This window comes from Arachis hypogaea, chromosome 20 (genome assembly GCF_003086295.3).
Source record: "Arachis hypogaea cultivar Tifrunner chromosome 20, arahy.Tifrunner.gnm2.J5K5, whole genome shotgun sequence".
In the NCBI taxonomy this organism is placed as follows: Eukaryota; Viridiplantae; Streptophyta; class Magnoliopsida; order Fabales; family Fabaceae; genus Arachis; species Arachis hypogaea.
Window position 1 is genome coordinate 6,791,424 of NC_092055.1, and position 22,423 is coordinate 6,813,846.

Consider the following 22,423-nt stretch of genomic DNA (forward strand, 5'->3'; position numbering starts at 1 on the left):
GATCGGATCGGATCTGGCTTGAAAAATTGTGGATATCGTATCCGATCCGATTCGATGAGTGCAGTGCGGATCGAATAGAATTTTAGGCTATATCCAATCCGATCCGTGCAGCCCTAATTTAAGGAACCAAAACTAACTAAAACTTTTTATTTTTAATTTTATTTAATAAGATCATATACATAATATTCATAGTTAGATAGGATACACATAACATCCAGAATTTTACTTTAATAATATCCATAATTTCATACCTATAATATTTATAATTGACAAATTTTTATAATTAATATTACCAAATTTTAAACTATGTGTCTTGTTATATATTTCAAATTATCTCATGTACACCAAAAAATTATAATTATACTTTTTTATTTACTATTTATATGTATGTTTATTTATTGATTTTAATATAACGAATTAATAATTACTTTTAAAATTTTATTTCTTAATTTTGTTTATATTTTATATTTTATTTTATTATAGTCTATATATAAAATATAAGTTGTATAATAGAAATTGTTAAATTCTTTAATTTAACATCTATACTTTTAATTTATATGTATAATATTTATAATTTTATACATATAATATCCATTCATAATCAATAAATTGATGCTACTTTATTATTATTTATTATTTTATTTTGCAGATCATAAACCAATAATTTTAAATATTTTTAATTTTTAATAAATAACTAAAGACCGATCAAATTTAAAATGTTTTTATTTTTTATAAAATGTGTTGAGGTGATTTGAGATTTTTTAGAATTAAAAATATAAAAATTTAAAATTTTTATTTGAGAGAAAAAATTATAAAATTATAAATACATATAGTAATAACAAAAAAAATATAAAATTTGATTTACATTTAATTTTAGCTACGTAGCATTATTCAATTTTAATAGCCAATTTTATTGTATACGTAATAAAAGTAGTTTAATTAACTAGTAAGGACGTACACCAGGATAGTTTCCTTCGGGACTATAATGTTGGGAATAAGACACAATTCCCCCTTGAGAAAACACCTTTGACAGAAAAATAAAATAGACACAATCACAACACAAGAATTTAACGTGGAAACTCCAATTACCGGAGAAAAAACCACGGCCGTTGTCAAATGACAACCAGAGAATATCACTATGTGAAAATTGTTACAACACATAGACTTCTTTCTCTCACCGGCACCCCAGTACACCCACACTCTTTCAAAGCAAATATCTAACTACACCTCACAACACTCTCTAATCAAAGAGTACAGAGGAAAAGAAAAATCAGATACAAGCTTAAAGTGTTTCTGACTGGTGCAAAAACAAATGGAGAACTTAGCCTCATATTTATAGCCTAGGCCACCCACTCCATTTGCTATCCTAAGCAATGTGGGACTAATTCAACCAAATCCTAACAATCTCCACCTTGATTGAAATAGTCACACATCTTCAGCTTCCATTGTCAACACCGACAATTCTTTGCTGCCATTGTCTATACCGACAATCATAGTTCAGAGAACTATCATACTCCACCATGAAAGTATACTCACTTGGAATTAGACCACTCCAAGCATTTCGCCTTGGTACAGATCGAAACCTTGCTGAAAATTCATGGTGCAACTTCCAAATTGGCTTTTCCTGGAAGTTCTTCAGCCATCGACCTAACTCCGCCACACACCTTGCATCTCAACGCCAACCAATGCCCGTGTGCAATTGTGGACCTGATTGCCACAACTCATCCTTATCCATGGCAGTGCGGTAATACCATGAGGATACTTCTTGTCTTCTAGAGAACATCATCTTCTCTCATAGAGAGAGCAACCAGAGATCTTCTCCTTCAACGCCTTGTGCAAACCTGATTGTATCAACACATCCTTGACTTGTACTTGCCACAAGCCAAAATTGATTCTTCCATCAAATTTCTCTATTTCAAGCTTCACAGCACTTGAATATCCTGACATTGTTGCAACCGTATACTGGAATATTATAACTCAACTGTAGACCGTGCACTAGGAAGGGTCCCCAGGAAAGAGAGGTGGGTCACAATGGACACACTTAAATACCAAGTCTTTCCTTAGCCAGAACCTTTTCCAAACTGCACTCTCACAGAGTCACACTGCCTTCCAGCAACAACAACAGCAACCAAAGATCAACCTCAAGCTACAGGACAAAATTCAGAGCATACTAAGAATAAATCCCACCGAACCGAAGCTCTGATACCACTTGTTGGGAATAAGACACAATTCCCCCTTGAGAAAACACCTTTGACAGAGAAATAAAATAGACACAATCACAACACAAGAATTTAACGTGGAAACTCCAATTACCGGAGAAAAAACCACGGCCGTTGTCAAATGACAACCAGAGAATATCACTATGTGAAAATTGTTACAACACATAGACTTCTTTCTCTCACCGGCACCCCAGTACACCCACACTCTTTCAAAGCAAATATCTAACTACACCTCACAACACTCTCTAATCAAAGAGTACAGAGGAAAAGAAAAATCAGATACAAGCTTAAAGTGTTTCTGACTGGTGCAAAAACAAATGGAGAACTTAGCCTCATATTTATAGCCTAGGCCACCCACTCCATTTGCTATCCTAAGCAATGTGGGACTAATTCAACCAAATCCTAACATATAAAGACAAGCAACAAGGGTGCATCTCTTTTGGCATTTATCGCACTTAACTCTAGCACACCCAACATGTGTAGTGTCTCTCCAAACAACCTGAATGTAGCATTCACAATCACCACCAATGCATGAATTGGATTTATGGTCGTAGTACTTTTTCTCGGCAACCCACCCCGCCACCGCTTTTGCTCCCGTAAAGTGATCGGATGCCATATGCCACGCAACATTCTGGCCGTAGTAAGGGTCTGGGGTTGGGTGAAATTTCCCCTCGAAACAATGTTGGATGGTTGTATTCAAATACTTTTGAGCTTTTTTTGCTAATTTCTCATCCCACTTCAGCGGAGGAACTCGAACGCTTGCTCGTTCATCATTATGGACTTTCAAATACTCTTCTGGAGACTCTTGTACCCCAGCTACTTTGTATAATGGCAATAATATGCTTACAAAGCTTATTATTATTATTACCATCTTCATGCTTGTTTTATTGTTTTAGAGGACAAGTGTTTTAGGCTTGGATATGTATCATCTATTTATACTATGTCATAGTTGCCTTTTCGTGTACTTGAATACATGTATCGAAATTTACTAGATGATCGACAAAGAAATATAAATTATTAATTATCAATTATTATTAGAGCAGCTTAATTATCAACTAGAATAATTCTCCACATATAAGCGTTTTTTTATAAGTCTTTATAAGTCATTTATATTAACGCGCTTTGAACCGTACTGCACGTTTTCACTGCACCTTCTTCTTCTTCTTGCTGCACGTTCTTCTTCCTCTTCCTCTTCCTCTTCTTCTTTTCTTTCGTTTCTTGCCTTCTCTTTCTCCTTCTTCATTTACGTGCTTTTCTCTCTATTTTCTTTTTTCGTTATTCTCGATTTTCATTATTTTTTGACATCAAGCTCTGAAATCATTTTTGAAGAAGAAGAAGCAGCAGAAGATGAGGAGGAGAAAGAGAAAGAGTTATGAATTATGCATAAGGTGTACTTCAACGAATTTTGGGTGTATTTCTTAAATCCTCTGGGTGTAGTTTTGTAATCCTTTGGGTGTATTTCTATAATCGTTTGGGTGAATTCTCGTAACCGTTTGGGTGTGTATTTCTGTAATCGTTTGGGTGTATTTCTGAAGTTCCATTATCTTTAAATTTGGCAAAAAATTCGTTTTCATGGAGGAAGAAGAAGAAGAGTCGTTCATATAATGCATGGTGAGTAGTGCGCTTTGAAAACAGGAAGTGGTTGAATAATGTGCGTTTATTTACTCTTGAATGTGGGAGTGTAATGTGTGTGTTTTGTTGAACTTATGTCAATTTATAAGACTTATAAGCCAAAAAGATTTGTATGTGTAGCAACCCTCTATCAAGTATAATCGATTCTGATCTTTTATAATAACTACTAGAATATGATGGTAGATTTTATTTTATACTCTTATTTTATATAGTAGTATAAAATGAAGGTGTTTATTTTAATATATATCGCCAAAATGTCATTTAATAATCAAGACGATTCGATGGACGCTTTAAATATAAAAAATATTACTTACTTTTTAAAATTCAGTTTTTAGACAATATTTTAAAAAATTTATTATTATTAATTAATTTAAATATATATTTTTACATACTAATTATTTAAAAAATTAAAAAAATATTTATGTTTTATTTATTTTATAATAAAAACAAAATAAAAAATAATATTTAAAAAATACTTAATTATGATCATGTTTGCTCTCGGTTGACGCGTACTACAAATTAATTTATCTAATCAAAACTATATTCGGTAATGCTTAAAAAATAAATATAATTAATAAATATTAAATAAGATAAATTTTAATTTTTTTTATTTATTTTATTTTAATTATTAAATATTTTTTATTTATTATATATAAAAATAACTTTTTTTTTGTCGTAAATTTAAATAGTTCATTAGAGATATTCATACTACAAGAATCATAAAAATTAAAAAAGAGACACCCACACAAAAAATGGATCAGTTTTCGATTTAATTTGACCGATCGAGTTTTGGCCAATTTAATCGTTATGAACAGTTTTTAGTTAAACAGACAATTTTAGTTTATCAACCAAATCACATCACGTAGTTAAACAATTCTCAATCTAACCAATTGACTCAATTCGATTTTTAAAACTGATTCGTCCTGGTACTGGGGTGGCCGAGCTTAGTGACTCCGAGCAAACGTCTGTCGGAGAGGAAGAGCTATACGTCGGCCTGGAACGAACACCGCGGCGGAAATACCTGCAAAAGATACTCCGACGCTCAAGTTAGTGATAATCTCGAGTGAGAGTAATTAAGTAAGTATGAAGACTGAGAATGGAACCTGAACTTTAGCCGAGGATATTAGCTCGGCTTTATAGGCGTTATTTTGCCCGTTTGCTGTGGATAAGTCCTAGTTTGTAGGTTGGTTACAATATTCTGTTTTGGTGATTAGGCTTGTTAAGCACGTCTCTTGTTTTCAACTGGGTGAGGCCGTTCCTGTCTGCTTTCGTGCCGAGCTTTTCGGGCGATTGATGCGAGACCGAGCTTATTTGCTCACGTGCCGAGCTTTTTGTGCGACCGAGGATAAGGGTGACGTATCATAGCCCCCAAGCTTGCCTTGGTTTGGACAGGACTAAGGCGAGCTTTCGGACCAAGAGTACCGCAATCCTCGGTTGCCGAATTGTTTGTCGCATATGCTCCTTGTAGCCCCCAAGCTCGGCTTGGTTCTGCTTCAGAATGCAAAACGTTTCTGGTTGCCTCGTGTTACGCGCCATTGTGACATGATTGATGTGAAACTGCTCCGTTTTTCTAGGCACCCATGTCCATTGGTTTTTGTAGTGGGTTTAATGCTTCTCATTTCTAACAATATTGGTTTAAACGCTCTGGTATTGTAACCGTTTTTGTGCCTGGTGGGGAGTTATTTGTAGTTTTCATTGCTTCTTTCCCTCATACTTCTTTGTTTCGAAAAAGGAAAAAGGTTTGTGTTTTCTGTCTGACTGAGAATGAGTAAGAAAGGTCAGTGTTAACTCCTCCTCTATTTCCTTTTTTGCTTTTCTCTCTTTCTTGTTTCGTTCCTTGTGATGGAGGACTATAATGTGGGTGACCTGTACAGTTGGGTGGATCCTAGAGTGAAGGGGTATGTTTCCCAGTTTGATGATGAGGAGTCAGTGAGGTTGCTGGGTTCGGATTCCTGGGTCAGGGTGGGTAGTGGTATTAAAATAGAGTTATTACCTTGTGAAAGAGATGATCAAGTGTGCAACCGACTTGATGATTGGTCTTTCTTTTTCATGTATAGTTGTTTATTTACTAAGTTGGGTGTGAGGCTTCCCTTTACCGAATTCGAGTGTGGGGTGTTGTATTGGTTGAACTGTGCTCCAACCCAGCTTCACCCTAACTCATGGGGTTTTGTCCGGGCCTTCGAGGTTTTGATGGAACTGTTGGAGCGTCCGCCGTCTTTGAGGCTGTTTTTCTCTTTATTTCAGGCAAAAGGGGTGAATAGGGGGTTGTGGGTAAATCTTAGCAGTTATCCTCGTCGTGCTGTGTTTGGTCTATATAAGTCTTCGTTTAAGGATTTTAAATCCATGTTTGTTAGGGTTAGAAGTGTTCCCGAAGACTTCCCGTTTTATTTGAATGAGCATTTAGTCGAGAGATTTCCGTTGTTTTGGTGTGCCGAGCCGTATCAAGCTTTGGACGTAGATGATAGGCTTCCTGATGATGATATTGTGATGGATTTTTTGTTTAAATCCTTGGGTCCGAAAGGTTTGTTATCTGTTGCCGAGATGTTGAAATGGGATACTGATAGGCAGGCATTGTATGATCGCATAGGTAATCTGTTTTATTATGTTTGTTCTGTGTTTATGTTTTGGTTTGTTGTTCCTTATCTTGGTTTGTTTTTTATTTGTAGCCGAGAAAGCTCCTGCCATGACCATGGCAGGTTTGAAGCTCTTCTTTAATCAGCGTAAGAAAGGGGAGAAAGAGGTTTCATCTAACGTTGGGAAAGGTCCTGCTGCTTTGATTCAATATGGCCCTGGGCAGAAGCAAAAAAGGAAGAGAGGGCAAGGTCAAGGTAGCCTTGCCGAGGTTTTAGAAGGTAAGGGGGAGTCATCCATGATTCTGCAGATGGTCGAGTCTGCATATGAATCACAGAAGAGGCTCCATGGGTATGATCAGAACATGCACGCTAGATCTCTATGGGTGAAGTTGTATCCTTTTGGTACCATGGCTAATGAGCTTTGCTGTTTCCCGAATGACATGAAAATGATTGACGAAGTTGGCCAAGCTGGTGTTAGCCGATTTCTTCAGGTATAGGTTGTTTTGTTGTATTTTTAAGTTTTTGTTGATGTCACCTATTTACTTGTTTTCCTTTTTTGTAGGTGATTGGTGCCCAGATCGTTGCTATTGGCCGAGCACAGAAGCTTGCCCTGGATTGGGAGGAGAAAGAGGCTTCGCGGGTAGAAGAGCTGTCTGGGATCATCCAGGAAAAAAACCAAAAGATTGCCGAGCTCTCTGCTTCCATGGAGAAGAAAGAGTTGGATTTGGCTGATGAGAGGAAACTCTAGAAGGCATCATCTGAAAAGTTGAAGGTCATGGAGTCCGAGAATGATCAACTCTCTGCTCGGATCAAAGAATTGGAAGGCAGGGTTTATGAGGCTTTTGCTCAAGGTTTTGACCGCGCTGTTTCCCAGGTCAAGGTGCTATACCTGGAAGCTGATCCTTCAAAGCTTGACGTTATGAAGGTGGTCGTGAATGGTGAGCTTGTGGAAGACGAGGCTGTTGCTGGAAGTGAGAGCGAGGGATCCAGCATGGGTGATAAGGCAGATTAGGCCTTGCTAGTTTACTCTTTTTATTTTGTACATGGTGTAGTAGGTTTTAAACTTGTGACTGTTTTGGCTTTGTTGGACAATTTCCGAGTATTGTTCTCGGTAGTGATATTTTGGGTTCCGAGTATGTAGCTCGGCTTGATAATGACTTACTTTGTTTTATAAAATATGATATTTTGGTTAAGTTATGATAGTGATATATTGTATCGTGATAACAATTGCGTGTATGTATCGAAGATGGCTGAAGCCATTTCTTGTCTGATCAGATTGTTACTAAGGAGAGCAGAGGCTCTAATATAGGGCTTGTGGTGGAGTGAGCCCTTAGGATTCGCTTGGATAGCTAGGGTGTTTGTTTTATTTATCTGTATTTCTCCGAGTAATGTGTTCAGCATGCGCATGTTGACTTCCGAGTATGAAACTCGAATTTATTTTGAATTTTTATTGATTGGAATATATAGTAACTGTCAAGATAAAAAATATTTTGATTTGTAATATAAGGTTCATTAGTGTGATGATTTGTGGCGTCCGGCCTCGTTAAAACCCTCTCCGAGTAAAACCCGTGTGTTTTTTGGGAAAAAACCTTCAGAGGGGAAAAAGAGTGCCATCATTCGCGTATATACAGCATATGTTATGATTGGTATCCCCTTAGTGAGGAGACATTCCATGTTCCTGGGAGTTGTTCTCCTTTAAGGGTTCTTAGCTTGTAAGCCCCATTTCCAAGATTCTGGAGAACTTGGAAAGGTCCCTCCCAATTTGCTGCCAACTTGCCATGTGCTGGAGGTTTCCGAGCTTCTTCTGTGCGTCTGAGTACGAGGTCTCCTTTATTGAAGGATCTACGAGTTACCCTTTTGTTGTGTCTTCGTTATAGGTATTGTTTTCTGGCTCGTTGCTTTATGGCTAAGATGTCACTTTCTTCTTCCATAAGATCGAGCTCGGCTGTTCGAGCTTGCAAGTTATTCATCTGATCATAAAGCTCGGTCCTTAGTGTTGGGACGCTGACCTCTACTGGGATCAATACCTCGGCACCATATACTAGTTTGAAAGGAGTTTCTCTTGTAGCAGATTGGGTGCTGGTGTTATAACTCCATAGGATTTTCGAAATGAGGTCGGCCCATTCCCCTTTAGCTTCGCCAAGCTTTTTCCTTAAGCCCTGGCCTGGCGCTTTCGGAAAGGGTCTGAGGATATCCAATCCCCACCTATCGAAAGGCCAGCTTACCTCTATGGTGTGGAGTTCCTCGGCCGGGGTTTCTGAGAGTGTGGCATGCTTTTGACAATTATCGCATGCTTTGACTTTAGAGATGCAGTCCCTTTTTATCGTCGGCCAATAGTATCCTGTTCGCAATATCTTTGCCGCCAATGCTCGGCCGCCGATGTGGTTTCCACAAACCCCCTCGTGTGTTTCTGCCATAATATCTTCGGCTTCATCCTTGCTGATGCATTTGAGGAGTGGTTGGGAGTGTCCCCGTCTGTATAGGGTATTTCCGAGTATTGTATAGAAACTTGCTCTTCGTCAGAAGAGTGGCAAGTTCGGCTCCTCGTTTGGTATGGCACCTGTGTTGATGTAATTGAGAAAAGGTGTTCTCCAGTCTGGTACCTGCATGATGCTTAAGATTGTGTCCTGCTCAAAACTCGGTTTGTCGAGTGTTAGTTGTGACAAGGCCAGTGTGTTCTCCGCCTGCCTTGTTGTTGCTAACTTGGATAACACATCGGCTCTAGTGTTTTGTTCTCGGTTTACATGAATAATATTAAATTTATTGAACTTTGAAATGAGATCCTTTGTTATGAGCCAATATTTCTCTAACAAAGGATCTTTTACCTGGTATTCGCCCTTGATTTGATGTACTACAAGTGATGAGTCGCATTAGGCTGTTATCTGAGGTATCTTGAGTTGTTGGGCGAGTTTTCGTCCTGCTAGTAGAGCTTCATACTCCGCCTGGTTGTTGCTTGCATTGAAGTGGAATTGAAGTGATTGCTCGGCTATCACTTTCTCTCCCTCTTTTAGCAGTACCCCAGCTCCGCTTCCTTCTTTGTTTGATGCTCCATCTACATGTATGCTCCAACTGGCTGCCGTGTGTTGGGTCTTATTAGTCATCTCCGACACGAAGTCAGCGAGTACTTGTGACTTCAGAGCTTTTCTCGACTGAATGTCGAACTCGGATAGTTTGATTGACCACTTTATTAAACGTTCGGCGAGCTCGGGTCTGGTTAATATTTGCCTTAGTGGTTGATCTGTTCGTACTATGATTGTGTGGCTTTGAAAGTAATGCCGCAGCCTTCTTGCTGCGGTGACTAGTGCCAGCACTAGCTGTTCTATCTTTGGATACCTCATTTCTGTTGGTTGCAATACCTTGCTAATGAAATATACTGGGTTTTGCTGTTTTCCTGTTTCCATCACTAGGACCGAGTTTATGGCATGGTTAGATACTGATAAATACAAGTATAACGGCTTACCTGGCTCTGGTCTCTGGAGTATTGGAGGTGACGTTAAGAGCTGTTTGAGTTCCGTAAAATAATTTTCACATTCGTCTGTCCATGTGAATTTCTTGCCCTTAGAGAACGTCTGGAAGAAATGATAAGATCGGTTTGCCACTGCGGGTAGAAAATGTGATAGGGCGGCTATTCTACCTACTAATTGCTGGACTTCTTTTACTGTTTTTGGGCTTGTCATGGTCAGCACTGCACTGCATTTTTCTGGGTTGGCTTCTATACCTCTTGAGGTTAGCATGAAGCCAAGGAATTTTTCTCCTTGGACTCCAAAAGCACATTTGTCTGGGTTGAGCCTCGTGTTATATGCTCGGAGTTGGTTGAAGACTTCTATCAAGTCGTCATAGTGTGACCCTTGCGCAGGCGTTTTTGCTACCATATCATCTACATAGACTTCCACATTCCTTCCTATCTGTTGTTGGAATACTTTGTCCATTAATCTTTGGTATGTCGCACCTGCATTCTTTAAGCCAAAAGGCATTACCTTGTAACAAAAATTGCCATGCTCTGTTATGAAAGCTGTTTTGCTTTGGTCTTCTGGGTGCATCAAAATCTGGTTATAACCAGAGTATGCACTCAAGGCTTTGAAACCAGAAGCGTTATCAACTAACTTATCAATGCAAGGCAATGGATATGCATCTTTAGGGCAAGCTTTGTTTAGATTTGTAAAATCGACGCACATGCGCCATTTACCTGAACTTTTCCTTACCATTACCACGTTTGATAGCCATGTGGTGAAGCGAATTTTTCTGATGAAACCTGCGTTGAGGAGCTTCTTGGTCTCTTCAAGTGCTGCTTGTTTTTTCTCTTCTCCGAGGTTTCTCTTTTTTGTGCCACTGGTCGGACTGTTTTGTCAATTGCTAATTTGTGGCAGATGACTTCTGGGCTTATTCCAGGCATGTCGTCTGGTGTCCATGCAAATAGGTCGGCGTTCTGGCGCAGTATGTGTACAAGTCTTGCTCGTTCATTTCCTTCTAGTGCTTCTCCGATGTGTGTGTATTGCTCTTCATCTGCTGTTAGTGTTAATTTGTGAAGGTTGTCCATTGGCCGAGGTCTTTCGTCGAGATCTTCTCTCGGGTCGAGATCGGCTAACATTGTGGTGTCAGCCGAGCTATGTATGGATTGGACCTGGGGCCGAGTTGTCTCCTTCGTATGGGCTTGCTTTAGACAAGCATTGTAGCACTGCCGAGCTTCTTGATGGTCACGTACACTGTAGCTATCTTGTTTTCCTGCACTGAAAACTTAACACACAGGTGTAATGTGGACACCACCGCTCTGAATATATTCAAGGCAGGTCTCTCGATTATAATATTATAAGGGCTATAACAGTCTACTATTAGGTATTGAATATCAATGGACTTTGACATAGGGATCTCTCCCATTGTAGTCCTCAGCCATATATGTCCCATGATGGGGACTCTTTCTCCGGAGAAGCCAATTAGTTCTCCCGAGGAGGGCTGTATCATTTTTTCTGATAATTGCATCTTTTTAAAGGTAGAATAAAATAAGACATCAGCGCTACTACCTGGGTCCAGCAGTGTTTTCCTTACCAACAGCTCTCCGACCTGGATGGAAATCACCACTGGGTCGTCAAGGTTAGGGCTTGCCGATCTGAAGTCTGATTGATTGAAGGATATTGTGACACCTGGGTCTTCTTCCTTCTTTGGCTGTAGAGTTCCTTCGATTGCCAGCATTTCCCTATAACTTCGCTTTCTGGCCGAGCTTGTTTCACCTCCGCCTGCGTATCCTCCTGATATGTGGCTGATGATGCCTCTTGGTGGGTCAGGGGTTGTCTGCTCTTTTTTGTTCTTGTCTGTCACAGTTTGTTTGTTCTCTTCCCTGTCCGAGCTTGCTCTTCTGGCTTTCTGGCTCTCGACGTATTTGTTGAGAAGTCCTTGTTGCGCCAGTCTTTCTAGGAGGTCTTTCGCGACAATGCAGTCGTCCGTGGTGTGGCCGAACTTCTGATGGAAGGCGCAATGCTTGCTCCTATCCACAAACCTTTGGTCTTGGTAGTTTCCTGCCCGAGCTGGTGGCTTCACGATTTTGGCATTCAGAATCTCTTTTATGATATTCTCTCTCTTGGTATTGAAACTGGTATACGTGTTGTATTTTGGTGTGAGCTTGAAAGGCTTCTTTGTATCCTTGTTGCCTGGTGATCGGAAAGCTTTTTCCTCATCCCTCCTTTGTGGTTGTCTGTCTGGCTTTTGGGCTTCACGGAGTTCTTCAATCTCCATTTGACCAGCAGCCCTTTCTCGGAACTCCTCGAGTGTTTTTGGTTTTGTTATCGCAATGGTTTCTCGGAATTTGCCTGGTCGGAGGCCAGCCTTGAGGGCATGGAGGTGGACAGCCGGATCTAAGTCTTGGATCTCCATGGTAGCCTCGGAAAACCTGGTCATGTAATTCTTTAAGCTCTCATGTTGGCCTTGTTTGATTGTGCCTAGATAGTCTGATCCATGGACATAAATTCTCGATGCAGAAAAATAGTCAATGAAGGATCTCGCCAATTCTTCAAAGGAGTAAATCAAACCTGCAGACAGTTTAGAAAACCACAGTAATGCAGCACCATCAAGATAAGTAGGAAAAGCCCGGCAAAGCACATGCTCATTGTTAGCAAGAATATCATGGATTGAAACTTTTTGATATGAGCTCGGGGGTCACCGAACCCCTTGTACGGTTCCAGCATTGTAGGTAATACAAAGTTTTTTGGCATCTGGAACTTAGTGATCTCGTCAGAAAAGGGGTTCTCGAGGGTGAACTTCTCCTTTGGTGGAGTGATGTTCAGGGGATCTGTATTGTCCTGCGCCGAGCTCTTAGAGCTTTCTCCTTCGTGCTTTCCATTGGACAGTTCAGCTATCCTCCGTACCTCCGCCTGGAGTTCGGTGATCTGAGCTAGGAGCTCTGCCTGTGTGGGTTGGGGGTTCCCATTGTCAGCCATGTCCGAGGATAGGGAATCCTGCAAAATAAGGTAAGATACTAAATAAAATGGATGGTGAGGTCAGATATATTCCGGCCCCACGGTGGGCGCCAAGTGATTCGTCCTAGCACTGAGGTGGCCGAGCTTAGTGACTCCGAGCAAACGTCTGTCGGAGAGGAAGAGCTATACGTCGGCCTGGAACGAACACCGCGGCGGGAATACCTGCAAAAGATACTCCGACGCTCAAGTTAGTGATAATCTCGAGTGAGAGTAATTAAGTAAGTATGAAGACTGAGAATGGAACCTAAACTTTAGCCGAGGATATTAGCTCGGCTTTATAGGCGTTATTTTGCCCGTTTGCTGTGGATAAGTCCTAGTTTGTAGGTTGGTTACAATATTCTGTTTTGGTGATTAGGCTTGCTAAGCACGTCTCTTATTTTCAACTGGGTGAGGCTGTTCCTGTCTGCTTTCGTCCCGAGCTTTTCGGACGATTGATGCGGAACCAAACTTATTTGCTCACGTGCTGAGCTTTTCGTGCGACCGAGGATAAGGGTGACGTATTAAAAACATTGGTTGTTTCTATTATTTTTCAATTGTTATTTGATCTACTAATCTTTACTTTCCTTGATTGAGGGTCAAGAATTTGTTAATTATCGGAAAAATTAATGATTAATACTAATTGCATACTGTTTTAAGCTAAAATTGATAACCATAAAATGTACAAGATCAATGCAACAAGAACGAAAATAGGAAGCTATTGCAAACTTATAGTATATATTAGCCGATCATATTCTTACGTGTTGGAATGGTAGAATACTAACATGTTTTGGTAAGTGATAATTAATAAAGAAAAAATGATATTTGTATCATTTTTTTTTTACATTTTTAATATTTTTATGGTATGAAAGATAATTTTTTTTATTTTCATTCATTTTTTGCAATTATTTTTCATACTAAAAGTGAAAGATGTACGAAAGAAAAAAATACACAAAATAATATATATATATATATATATATATATATATATATATATATATATCATTTCTCGTTAATATTAAACTATAACTTATAACATATATCTTTATTTATTATTTATAATAATTTGATTAGGTAGCATTACTCAATTTTAATAGTCAATTTTAGTGTACACTTAATAAAAGTAGTTTAATTAACTAGTAAGGACGTTCACCATCAGCGTTTCCTGGAGGACTATAAAGACAAAGAACAAGGGTGCATCTCTTTTGGCATTTATCGCACTTAACTCTAGCACACCCAACATGAGTAGTGTTTCTCCAAACAACCTGAGTGTAGCAGTCACAATCACCACCGCCAATGCACGAATTGGATTTATGGTCGTAGTACTTTTTCTCGGCAACCCACCCCGCCACCGCTTTTGCTCCCGTAAAGGGATCGGATGCCATATGCCACGCAACATTCTGGCCGTAGTAACGGCTTTCGATTGGCTGAAGTTTCCCCTTGAGACAACTTTGGGTGAGTTTATTCAAATACTTTTGAGCTTTTTTTGCTAATTTCACATCCCACTTCAGCGGAGGAACCCCAACGCTTGCTCGTGCTTCATTATGGATTTCCAAATACTCTTCTGGAGGCTCTTGTACCGCAGCTACTATGCACAATGGCAATAATATGCTTACAAAGCTTATTATTATTCTTATTATAATTACCATCTTCATCCTCGTTTTATTGTTTTAGAGGACAAGTGTTTAGGCTTGGGTATGTATCATCTATTTATATTATGTCGTAGTTGCCTTTTCGTGTACTTAGAATAATACATGTATCGAAATTTACCAGATGATCGACAAAGAAATATAAATTATTAATTATCAATTATTAGAGCAGTTTAATGATCAAGTATAATCCATGATCCTTGGCTCTGATCTTTCATAATAACTACTAGACTATGGTGGTAGATTTTATTTTATACTTTTATTTAATAAAAGTGTTTACTTTTTAATATATATATGGCCAAAACGTCTTTTAATCAAGATGATACGGTAGACGCTTTAAATAAGAAAAAGTCTAAAAAATTAGTATTTTTATTAAAATTTAGTCTTTATTTAATCAGTAAAAAAAAGTATGCAATTTCACACTATTAAATATAATCTTACACTATTAAAAATATTAATAATAACTTATTAATAACTATAAATTACAAATATGCTAATTTTATGACACTTTTTTTTCCTTTAAATAATAAATACGTGATCATGTTTGTTCTACGGTTGACGCATACAACAAATTAATTGACCCTATTAAAACTACATTTGATAATGCTTGAAAAACAAAAAAAATAATAAAAATTTATCTTATTTAATATTTATTAATTATTTATTAATTATTATAATTAATAAATAAAATAAAATAAATTTTAATTATTTTTGTCTAATTTATTTTAATTATTAAATATTTTTTATTTATTATATATAAAAAGATAATTTTTTGTCGCAAATTTAAATAGTCCATTATAGATACTCATACTACAAGAATCATAAAAGAAGAGTGATTTGAGATCAGACATGTTGAAAGTGATTTGAGCTGTTGGAACCGAGGCAGAGATTTGATTCACATTAAATTTGGAATGAACTTTTAGAATAATTAAATGATGAGAAAAGATAATTATAAAAAAATTAATTATATCAATTAAATTAAAAAGATAATTCATTTTTTTTATAAATATAAATATTATTAATTATATATTTTTATTTATTATTTATAATAATTTAATTACGTAGCATTATTCAATTTTAATGGTCAATTTTAGTGTATATAAAAATAGTTTAATTAATTAGTAAGGACGTACACCATCAACGTTTCCTGAAGGACTATAAAGACAAACAACACGGGTGCATCTCATTTGGCATTTATCGCACTTAACACTAGCACACCCAACATGAGTAGTGTTTCTCCAAACAACCTGAGTGTAGCATTTACAATTACCACCAATGCACGAATTGGATTTATGGTCGTAGTACTTTTTCTCGGCAATCCACCATGCCACCGCTTTTGCTCCCGTAAAGGGATCGGATGCCATATTCCACAAAGCATTCTGGCCGTAAGGGCTTGGGATTGGCTGAAGTTTCCCCTTGAGACAATTTTGGATGAGTTTATTCAAATGCTTTTGAGCTTCTTTTGCTAATTTCACATCCCACTTCAGCGGAGGAACCCCAACGCTTGCTCGTGCATCATTATGGATTTCCAAATACTCTTCTGGAGACTCTTGTACCGCATTTACTATGCACAATGGCAATAATATGCTTACAAAGCTTATTATTATTATTACCATCTTCATCCTCGTTTTATTGTTTTAGAGAAGTGTTTAGGCTTGGGTATGTATCATCTATTTATATTATCGGAAATGTTTAGTAACCAAAGAAAATCAGCAAAAAACAGCCATAACTTATCTTATTTAACATTCATTAATTGTTGCGATAATTAATAAATGCTAAATAAAGCAAGTTTTGACTTTTTTTTTTCTACCTAACATTACCCTTATATTATGTCGTAGTTGCCTTTTCGTGTACTTAGAATACATGTATCGAAATTTACTAGATGATCGACAAAGAAATATAAATTATTAATAAAGGTGTTTACTTTAATATATACGACAAAAACGTTTTTTAATCAAGACGATACGATAGACACTTTAAATAAGAAAAAATCGAAGAAATCAATACTTTAATTAAAATTTGGTCCATATTTAATTAGTAGAAAAAAAATGTATAATTTCACACTATTAAAAATATTAATAATAATAATTAATTAGTGATTATAAATCACAAATGTGCTAATCTTATGACACTACTTTTTCTCTAAATAATAGATATATACTAGATCATGTTTGTTCTCGGTTGACGCATACAACAAATTAATTGACCCAATCAAAACTATATCTTATAATGTTTGAAAAACAGAAAAAAAATAGAATTGATGTTATTTAATATTTATTAATTAATTATTAATTATTATTATAATTAATAAATATTAAATAAAATAAATTTTAATTATTTTTGTCTAATTTATTTTAATTATTAAATATTACTTATTTATTATATATAAAAAATAATTTTTTGTCGTAAATTTAAATAATTCATTATAGATACTCATATTACAAGAATCATAAAAGAAGAGACACCCACACAAAAAAAAATTGATCAGTTTTCAATTTAGTTTGATCGATCGATTTTTGGCCAATTTAATTGTTAATGAACATTTTTTAAACAGATAATTTTAGTTTATGAACTAAACTACATAGTTAAACGATTCTCAATCTAACTAATTGAATCAATTTGATTTTCAAAACATTGGTTGTTTCTATTAATTTTTCAATTGTTATTTGATTTACTAATCTTTATTTTCCTTTATTGAGGGTCAAGAAATTGTTAATTGTCGAAAAAAATTAATGATTAATACTTGTTCCGGGAGGATTACTCCTTTCGAACTATACATCGGTCTTGTGATGGTCTCAGGTGTCTGGAAATTCGATTTGAATTCAGAGTATCCTCGTGAATTCAGACCCAAGTGTGGTACCTGCAAAAAGGACTCCGACGCTCAAGTCAGTGAAGAATTACTTAAGAAGATATACGCGTAATCAGTGAAGTGGTGTATTGAATATTCTACTTCATGTTGTCGGTCACCTCTTGATTTATAACTCGGCTAGGGCTAAATTATTCGTCAACTAGTGCCGAGATCTCCGTAACCTACGTGAGGGCATGATTTTTGGAAGAGGGGTTTGTTGGGATAGGATTCGTTTACGTTAAGGAGTTTCGCTTAATTTTTGAATTGATTCTATCTTAACCGAGGTATAATTTGGTGTTTTCAACATATAAAAAATATGGTACATAGCTCCCAAACTTAACTTGCCATTTTCATACTTTTAGCAAGTTGAGATTTATAATGTAGTTATACCTCGGTTGTGAATATTTATGTTAGCTCCCAATCTCAACTTGCGTTAGTTTTTCCTTAAGTTGGGGCTAAATGTCTTGAGAAATGAAAATTAAATTTAAGTAATAAAGTTACCTTGTGAACGGTTGTTTGCAATAAATTTATTGAACTTTCTAATTGGATTTGGGCCTTGGAAGCCGTCCAGGCACCCGAACAGTTACGCTTTGAAAAAGAATGTTGAAAATATGAAATTAAAAAGAAGATTTAAGAGAATAAATGAGTGATCGCTGAAATTTGAGAATGAAAAAAAGACTAAATTTAATTAGATTAACTAATAGTTAATATAATAAAAAGATAAAATGGATTAAAGACTTTAAATAATTGAGCTTAATTTATTTGTAGTGGATCTTTTAAAAATTAAAATGGAGACATATTATATATGTATACTTTTTTTTGTTTAAAAAAATAAAATGAAAGTGGGAAAGTGCCCCCAAATTACCAATCGTAGGTCCGTGCCTGAATAAGGTGCATCCCTTTTGACACTTAACTCTAGCACACCCAATGATATGCTTACAAAACTTATTACTATTACCATCTTTATCTTCATTTTATTATTGTTTTCTACCAATGTTTTCCAAAAATTAGAGAAGTGTTTAGGGTTGGATATCTATAATCTGTTTATATTATATCATATAGTTACCTTTTAATGTACTTGAATACATGTTTCATTTATTTACTAGATGATCTGCCTCTGATCTTTCATAACTTGGGGTCAAATTCTAAAAAGCTTGTAAATGGCTGAATGAAATGACTCACTAATCAAGTATATATGCTGGCTAAACCTTCTTCATTTATATAGCAAAGCTTCTTGCAATAACCCATCAAAACACATCCATAAATTCATGTTTTGTAAAATATGTTTTGTTCTCTTCTCTAACAGATGTGAAACTTTTGCATATATTACTATAGTTATTAAATTTGATCTGAAAAAATTTTAAATTAAAAGTACTTATACACATCCTATGGTTAATTTTGTTGTATATCATGTAAGATAGGATAACTTTATGGTACCTATAAATTTTGTGACTAAATTACCTAAATGTGAATGTTGAGAGATAAGAATCACTCTTTTAAAAAGTTAAAACATATGTATTTTGAAGGCACCATAAAACTCACTTATAAGATATAAAATATAAAATATATACTACAATTCACCAAATCAAATACAGTCTATTATGTAGTTGCTGCATAGGTTCAACCTTTCCACATGGCTGCAATAGTTCTATACACATAATCCATCTTCAGCCTCTGTTCCATAGAAGGTTTAACACATTTGCATGCAACTTCTAGGAGGCCATGAATTTTATCATCAAACCCTTTCCCAGTTATGCATTTATCAGTGGCATAATAAAAATCACTAGGATCAGTGAACAACCTATTGCTAATATAGCTCCTCAAAGAGCTATTATCAACACCAATGTCATCATCATAATTAGTAGAATAAGAATCACTACTTAGGCTTAATTTTTGTCCTGTTATAAGCTCAAAAAGGATTATTCCAAAGTCATAGATATCCTTCTCAAAAGAACCCTTCACCCCAATGACTTCATCAACCAGAAACAGTCTCATCCTTGCATGATTCTTTTGGTTCATGATGAACTTTGCTTTGCCGAAATTCGAAATTTTTGGCTCGAAATTCTTGTCTAGCAAGACACATTCAGAAGATAGATTGAGGTGTATGATGTTGCACTTTTTGTGAAGCCAAGATAATCCCCTTGCTATCCCAATTGCAATGTGAATCCTCTCAGGCCATTCCAATTGAGAATTATGTAACCAGTGACATAATGTTCCATTTGAGATGTAGCTGTAGACTAGTATCCTCTCCTTCTTCTCTATGCAGAATCCAAGCAGAGAGGCTATGTTTCGGTGCATGTGTCTCCCTGGAATCATTGTTTCAAGCAAGAATTGTCTCTTGTACTTTTCAGAATCATAGAATCTCTTAACTGCTATCAGACAGTTATTTGGTACCTCTGCCTTGTACATTATCCCTGTTGTTCCTAACCCCATGATGTTGTTTGAGCTAAAGTAGTTAGTTGCTTTGCAAAGCTCCATGAAGCTCATTCTTGGTATCAATCTCTCCAACAATCTACAGAGCTGTAAATCATGAAATAGTAATATGCTATACTATTAGATCCTACAATAGTGCATTTTTTTTATTATGATAGTTATAATAATTTTTTTTAAAAAAAATATATTATTATATTAAAGTAAATTTTGATAAAAGTGATATGTTTTAGAGGTATTATCAATATATTTTTTATTTATAAGAACATTTTCTGAATTATAAATATTATTTTTTATTTCAAAATTTTTATTTTATTTTTATTTTATCCTTAACGTTTTGTTTTAATTTTATCTTTTGACGTTTTAAAATGTTTTAAATATATTTTTGGATAAACCAACATTTGATGTGACAATTTTACGTTGATGTGTCACTAACACATTAGCTTATAGTTGTCACTGATACATAGTATATAATTGCTACTATAATATCTTTTTTAACGGTATTAACACTTAAGGGTATATAATTAAAACATATTTGAATTTTGAAATATAAAGATAATATTGAAACAAATTGATATTTTAAAATTTTTAAAAAATGTTAGAGATAAAATAAAGAAAAAATAAACAAAGCAAGAGAGAGAAACCTCTTTATTTCCTTCCTCTTGCAAAGCCAGTGGAAGCAATTGAGCTACATTAGTGGTATGCTTTTGATTGTTCAGTTCTTTTCTCAAGGGATATATGGTGTTACTCTTCTTACTACTCTTTTTGAATTCTTTCCAAGGTTGAGTATAGTCCATGAAAGTTACTATGACAGAAGTTGCTGAACAAACAAAAGCAATAACAAAACTATACCAAAAGGGTTTACCAAATAAGCTCTCTTCATCACAACTTCCCAATGTTGTTCCCCCACAGAGTCCACTATTATTGACATAGCTCAAGCTAACATCAACATTATTGTTCACAAACACAGGCACTGGCCCTGATAACAAATTGTTTGCAACACTGAACACTGTGATCCTTGGAAGAAAGCCAAGTTCTTTTGGGATTGTTCCTTTTAACTGGTTACCATCAAGTCTAAGGGTATTCAAGTAAGACAAGTTTGCAATAGCCTTTGGGATTTCCCCATAAAAGTTGTTGTTTGATAGGTCAAGTGAGGTTAGATATGGAAGCTTACTTGAAATATCAGGTGGGATATTCCCAAAGAGCTTGTTGTGTGAAAGGTTCAGATTCTGCAGCCATGAGAAATTCTCAATGCAATGAGGAAATTGGCCTTCTAACCCCATGTTGGAAAGCTTGAGACTTATTACTTTTTCTTCATCAATACCACTGTTCATGCATTCAATACCAGTGAATGATGAGCACAAATCTATGGTGTTGATATTGAAATTGAAATCCCATATTTGATTAGATGAGTCCGATGAGTTGTTGATTTCTCTTAGGCAATTGATGTCACCTAATTCAGCTCCATAAACAATCATGAAGAAACAGAACAATAATGACCACAAGAATATATGAATTGGAACAAAACTCAACATAATTTTGGGCACGGCAAAAACCAAATGAAAATGAACAAAATTGAAAGATTATGTTGGATATGATGATACTAAAGAGGGAGAGAGAATGAGCTGAATTTTTCAATTTTCATGGTGCTTGTTATTACTTAATTAATTCATAGTCAATTTTATTGAGTTACTAGATCTTCAAACGTAGCAATAGTTGATCAAAGAGGTAACGAAATTTCGCAGAGACACAATCCGTTCCCAAGTTTCGCATAGAACGTAGATATTTCCAATTCTGCTGACCATAATAATAACAAAATTTTATATGTGGTCACAGTTTATTTGACAAAAAATATTAATTTCATCACTGATTTTCCTCATCACTATTATTGTATTAATCTAGATAAATGCCGTGCAAGACAAGGGGAAAGGATTTCGAAATGTCAAACAAGCTAAGAATTTTTTAATATTGAATCTAATTCACTTTGAGTGTGTTATTTAATACAAATCATACAAATCTAAGTATCTTAAGTGAGTTGGCTAGCCAACTAGAAGTTGATTGAATATTGTATTACTATTAATTAACATTTAACTTATAAACAGGGTGATTGATTATGAAAATGACCGATCAAATATAATATATACTTGTACGCCATGATGAATGCTTTAACATATTTGATTAGTATTAATTGCAAACTTTTTATTTATTTATTTTTTATTTTCACAATACATTATACAGACGAATTCTGCTAGGAACCAAGAGGGTCTAGTAAAAAATAAGCTAACAAATAATTTTGAATTTTACTCTATATTAATTAATAATCATTAATTAATGATTATTTAATTTTATATTTTAAATGATACAAAATTAATGATTATTAATTATCTCTTTTTACTCTAATTCACCTTTTACCATTTATTACGCAAATTCTAATTTCTTTTTTTTAAAAAAAAATTTGAAATTCAAAAAAAAAAACACACCAAAACATAAGATAAAGAATTACTTAAATCCTAAGAAAAAACATACAAAACATATGAAAAAGAATCATCCAAAACTAATAAAAAGAATCATCCAAATCCTAAAAAAACATATAAAACACAGGAAAAAGAATCATCCAAAACTACATAGA

The 22,423-nt window shown here is 35.5% G+C and overlaps 4 protein-coding genes and 1 long non-coding RNA gene across 5 annotated transcripts; all 5 read right to left on the reverse strand.

Annotated features, from left to right (window-relative positions):
• Window positions 1–887: 887 nt before the first annotated feature.
• LOC112785345 (uncharacterized) lies at window positions 888–3,123 on the reverse strand. Its single transcript, XR_011879031.1, has 2 exons — window positions 2,627–3,123; window positions 888–980 (listed from the first exon to the last, which is right to left on the reverse strand). It is a non-coding gene; the product is annotated as an uncharacterized lncRNA (long non-coding RNA).
• Window positions 3,124–11,080: 7,957 nt separating this feature from the next.
• On the reverse strand, window positions 11,081–12,852 carry LOC112785346 (uncharacterized). Its single transcript, XM_025828814.1, has 2 exons — window positions 12,576–12,852; window positions 11,081–12,444 (listed from the first exon to the last, which is right to left on the reverse strand). The coding sequence occupies exons 1-2, from the start codon at window positions 12,850–12,852 to the stop codon at window positions 11,081–11,083; spliced, it is 1,641 nt and encodes a 546-aa protein (XP_025684599.1).
• A 1,151-nt stretch (window positions 12,853–14,003) lies between these two features.
• Window positions 14,004–14,522, reverse strand: LOC112784112 (pathogenesis-related protein 1C-like). The gene has a single exon (XM_025827231.3). It carries the CDS (start codon window positions 14,520–14,522, stop codon window positions 14,004–14,006), a length of 519 nt encoding a protein of 172 aa, XP_025683016.1.
• Window positions 14,523–15,634: 1,112 nt separating this feature from the next.
• Window positions 15,635–16,138, reverse strand: LOC112785347 (pathogenesis-related protein PRB1-3-like). Its single transcript, XM_025828816.1, has one exon. The coding sequence runs from the start codon at window positions 16,136–16,138 to the stop codon at window positions 15,635–15,637; it is 504 nt and encodes a 167-aa protein (XP_025684601.1).
• A 2,783-nt stretch (window positions 16,139–18,921) lies between these two features.
• On the reverse strand, window positions 18,922–21,580 carry LOC112786803 (probably inactive leucine-rich repeat receptor-like protein kinase At5g48380). The gene is made up of 2 exons (XM_025830175.3): window positions 20,439–21,580; window positions 18,922–19,884 (listed from the first exon to the last, which is right to left on the reverse strand). The coding sequence occupies exons 1-2, from the start codon at window positions 21,327–21,329 to the stop codon at window positions 18,985–18,987; spliced, it is 1,791 nt and encodes a 596-aa protein (XP_025685960.1). The 5' UTR covers window positions 21,330–21,580; the 3' UTR covers window positions 18,922–18,984.
• Between the last annotated feature and the right edge of the window lie 843 nt (window positions 21,581–22,423).

Excerpts from the sequence above, each read along its gene's own strand:
- LOC112784112 (XM_025827231.3), bottom strand. The coding sequence starts at position 14,522 with ATGAAGATGGTAATTATAATAAGAATAATAATAAGCTTTGTAAGCATA.
- LOC112786803 (XM_025830175.3), bottom strand. The coding sequence starts at position 21,329 with ATGTTGAGTTTTGTTCCAATTCATATATTCTTGTGGTCATTATTGTTC. Across the intron at positions 19,885-20,438 it reads AAGAGGAAGGAAATAAAGAG|CTCTGTAGATTGTTGGAGAG; the intron begins GTTTCTCTCTCT and ends CATGATTTACAG.
- LOC112785346 (XM_025828814.1), bottom strand. The coding sequence starts at position 12,852 with ATGGCTGACAATGGGAACCCCCAACCCACACAGGCAGAGCTCCTAGCT. Across the intron at positions 12,445-12,575 it reads GGAACCGTACAAGGGGTTCG|GTTTGATTTACTCCTTTGAA; the intron begins GTGACCCCCGAG and ends AACTGTCTGCAG.
- LOC112785347 (XM_025828816.1), bottom strand. The coding sequence starts at position 16,138 with ATGAAGATGGTAATAATAATAATAAGCTTTGTAAGCATATTATTGCCA.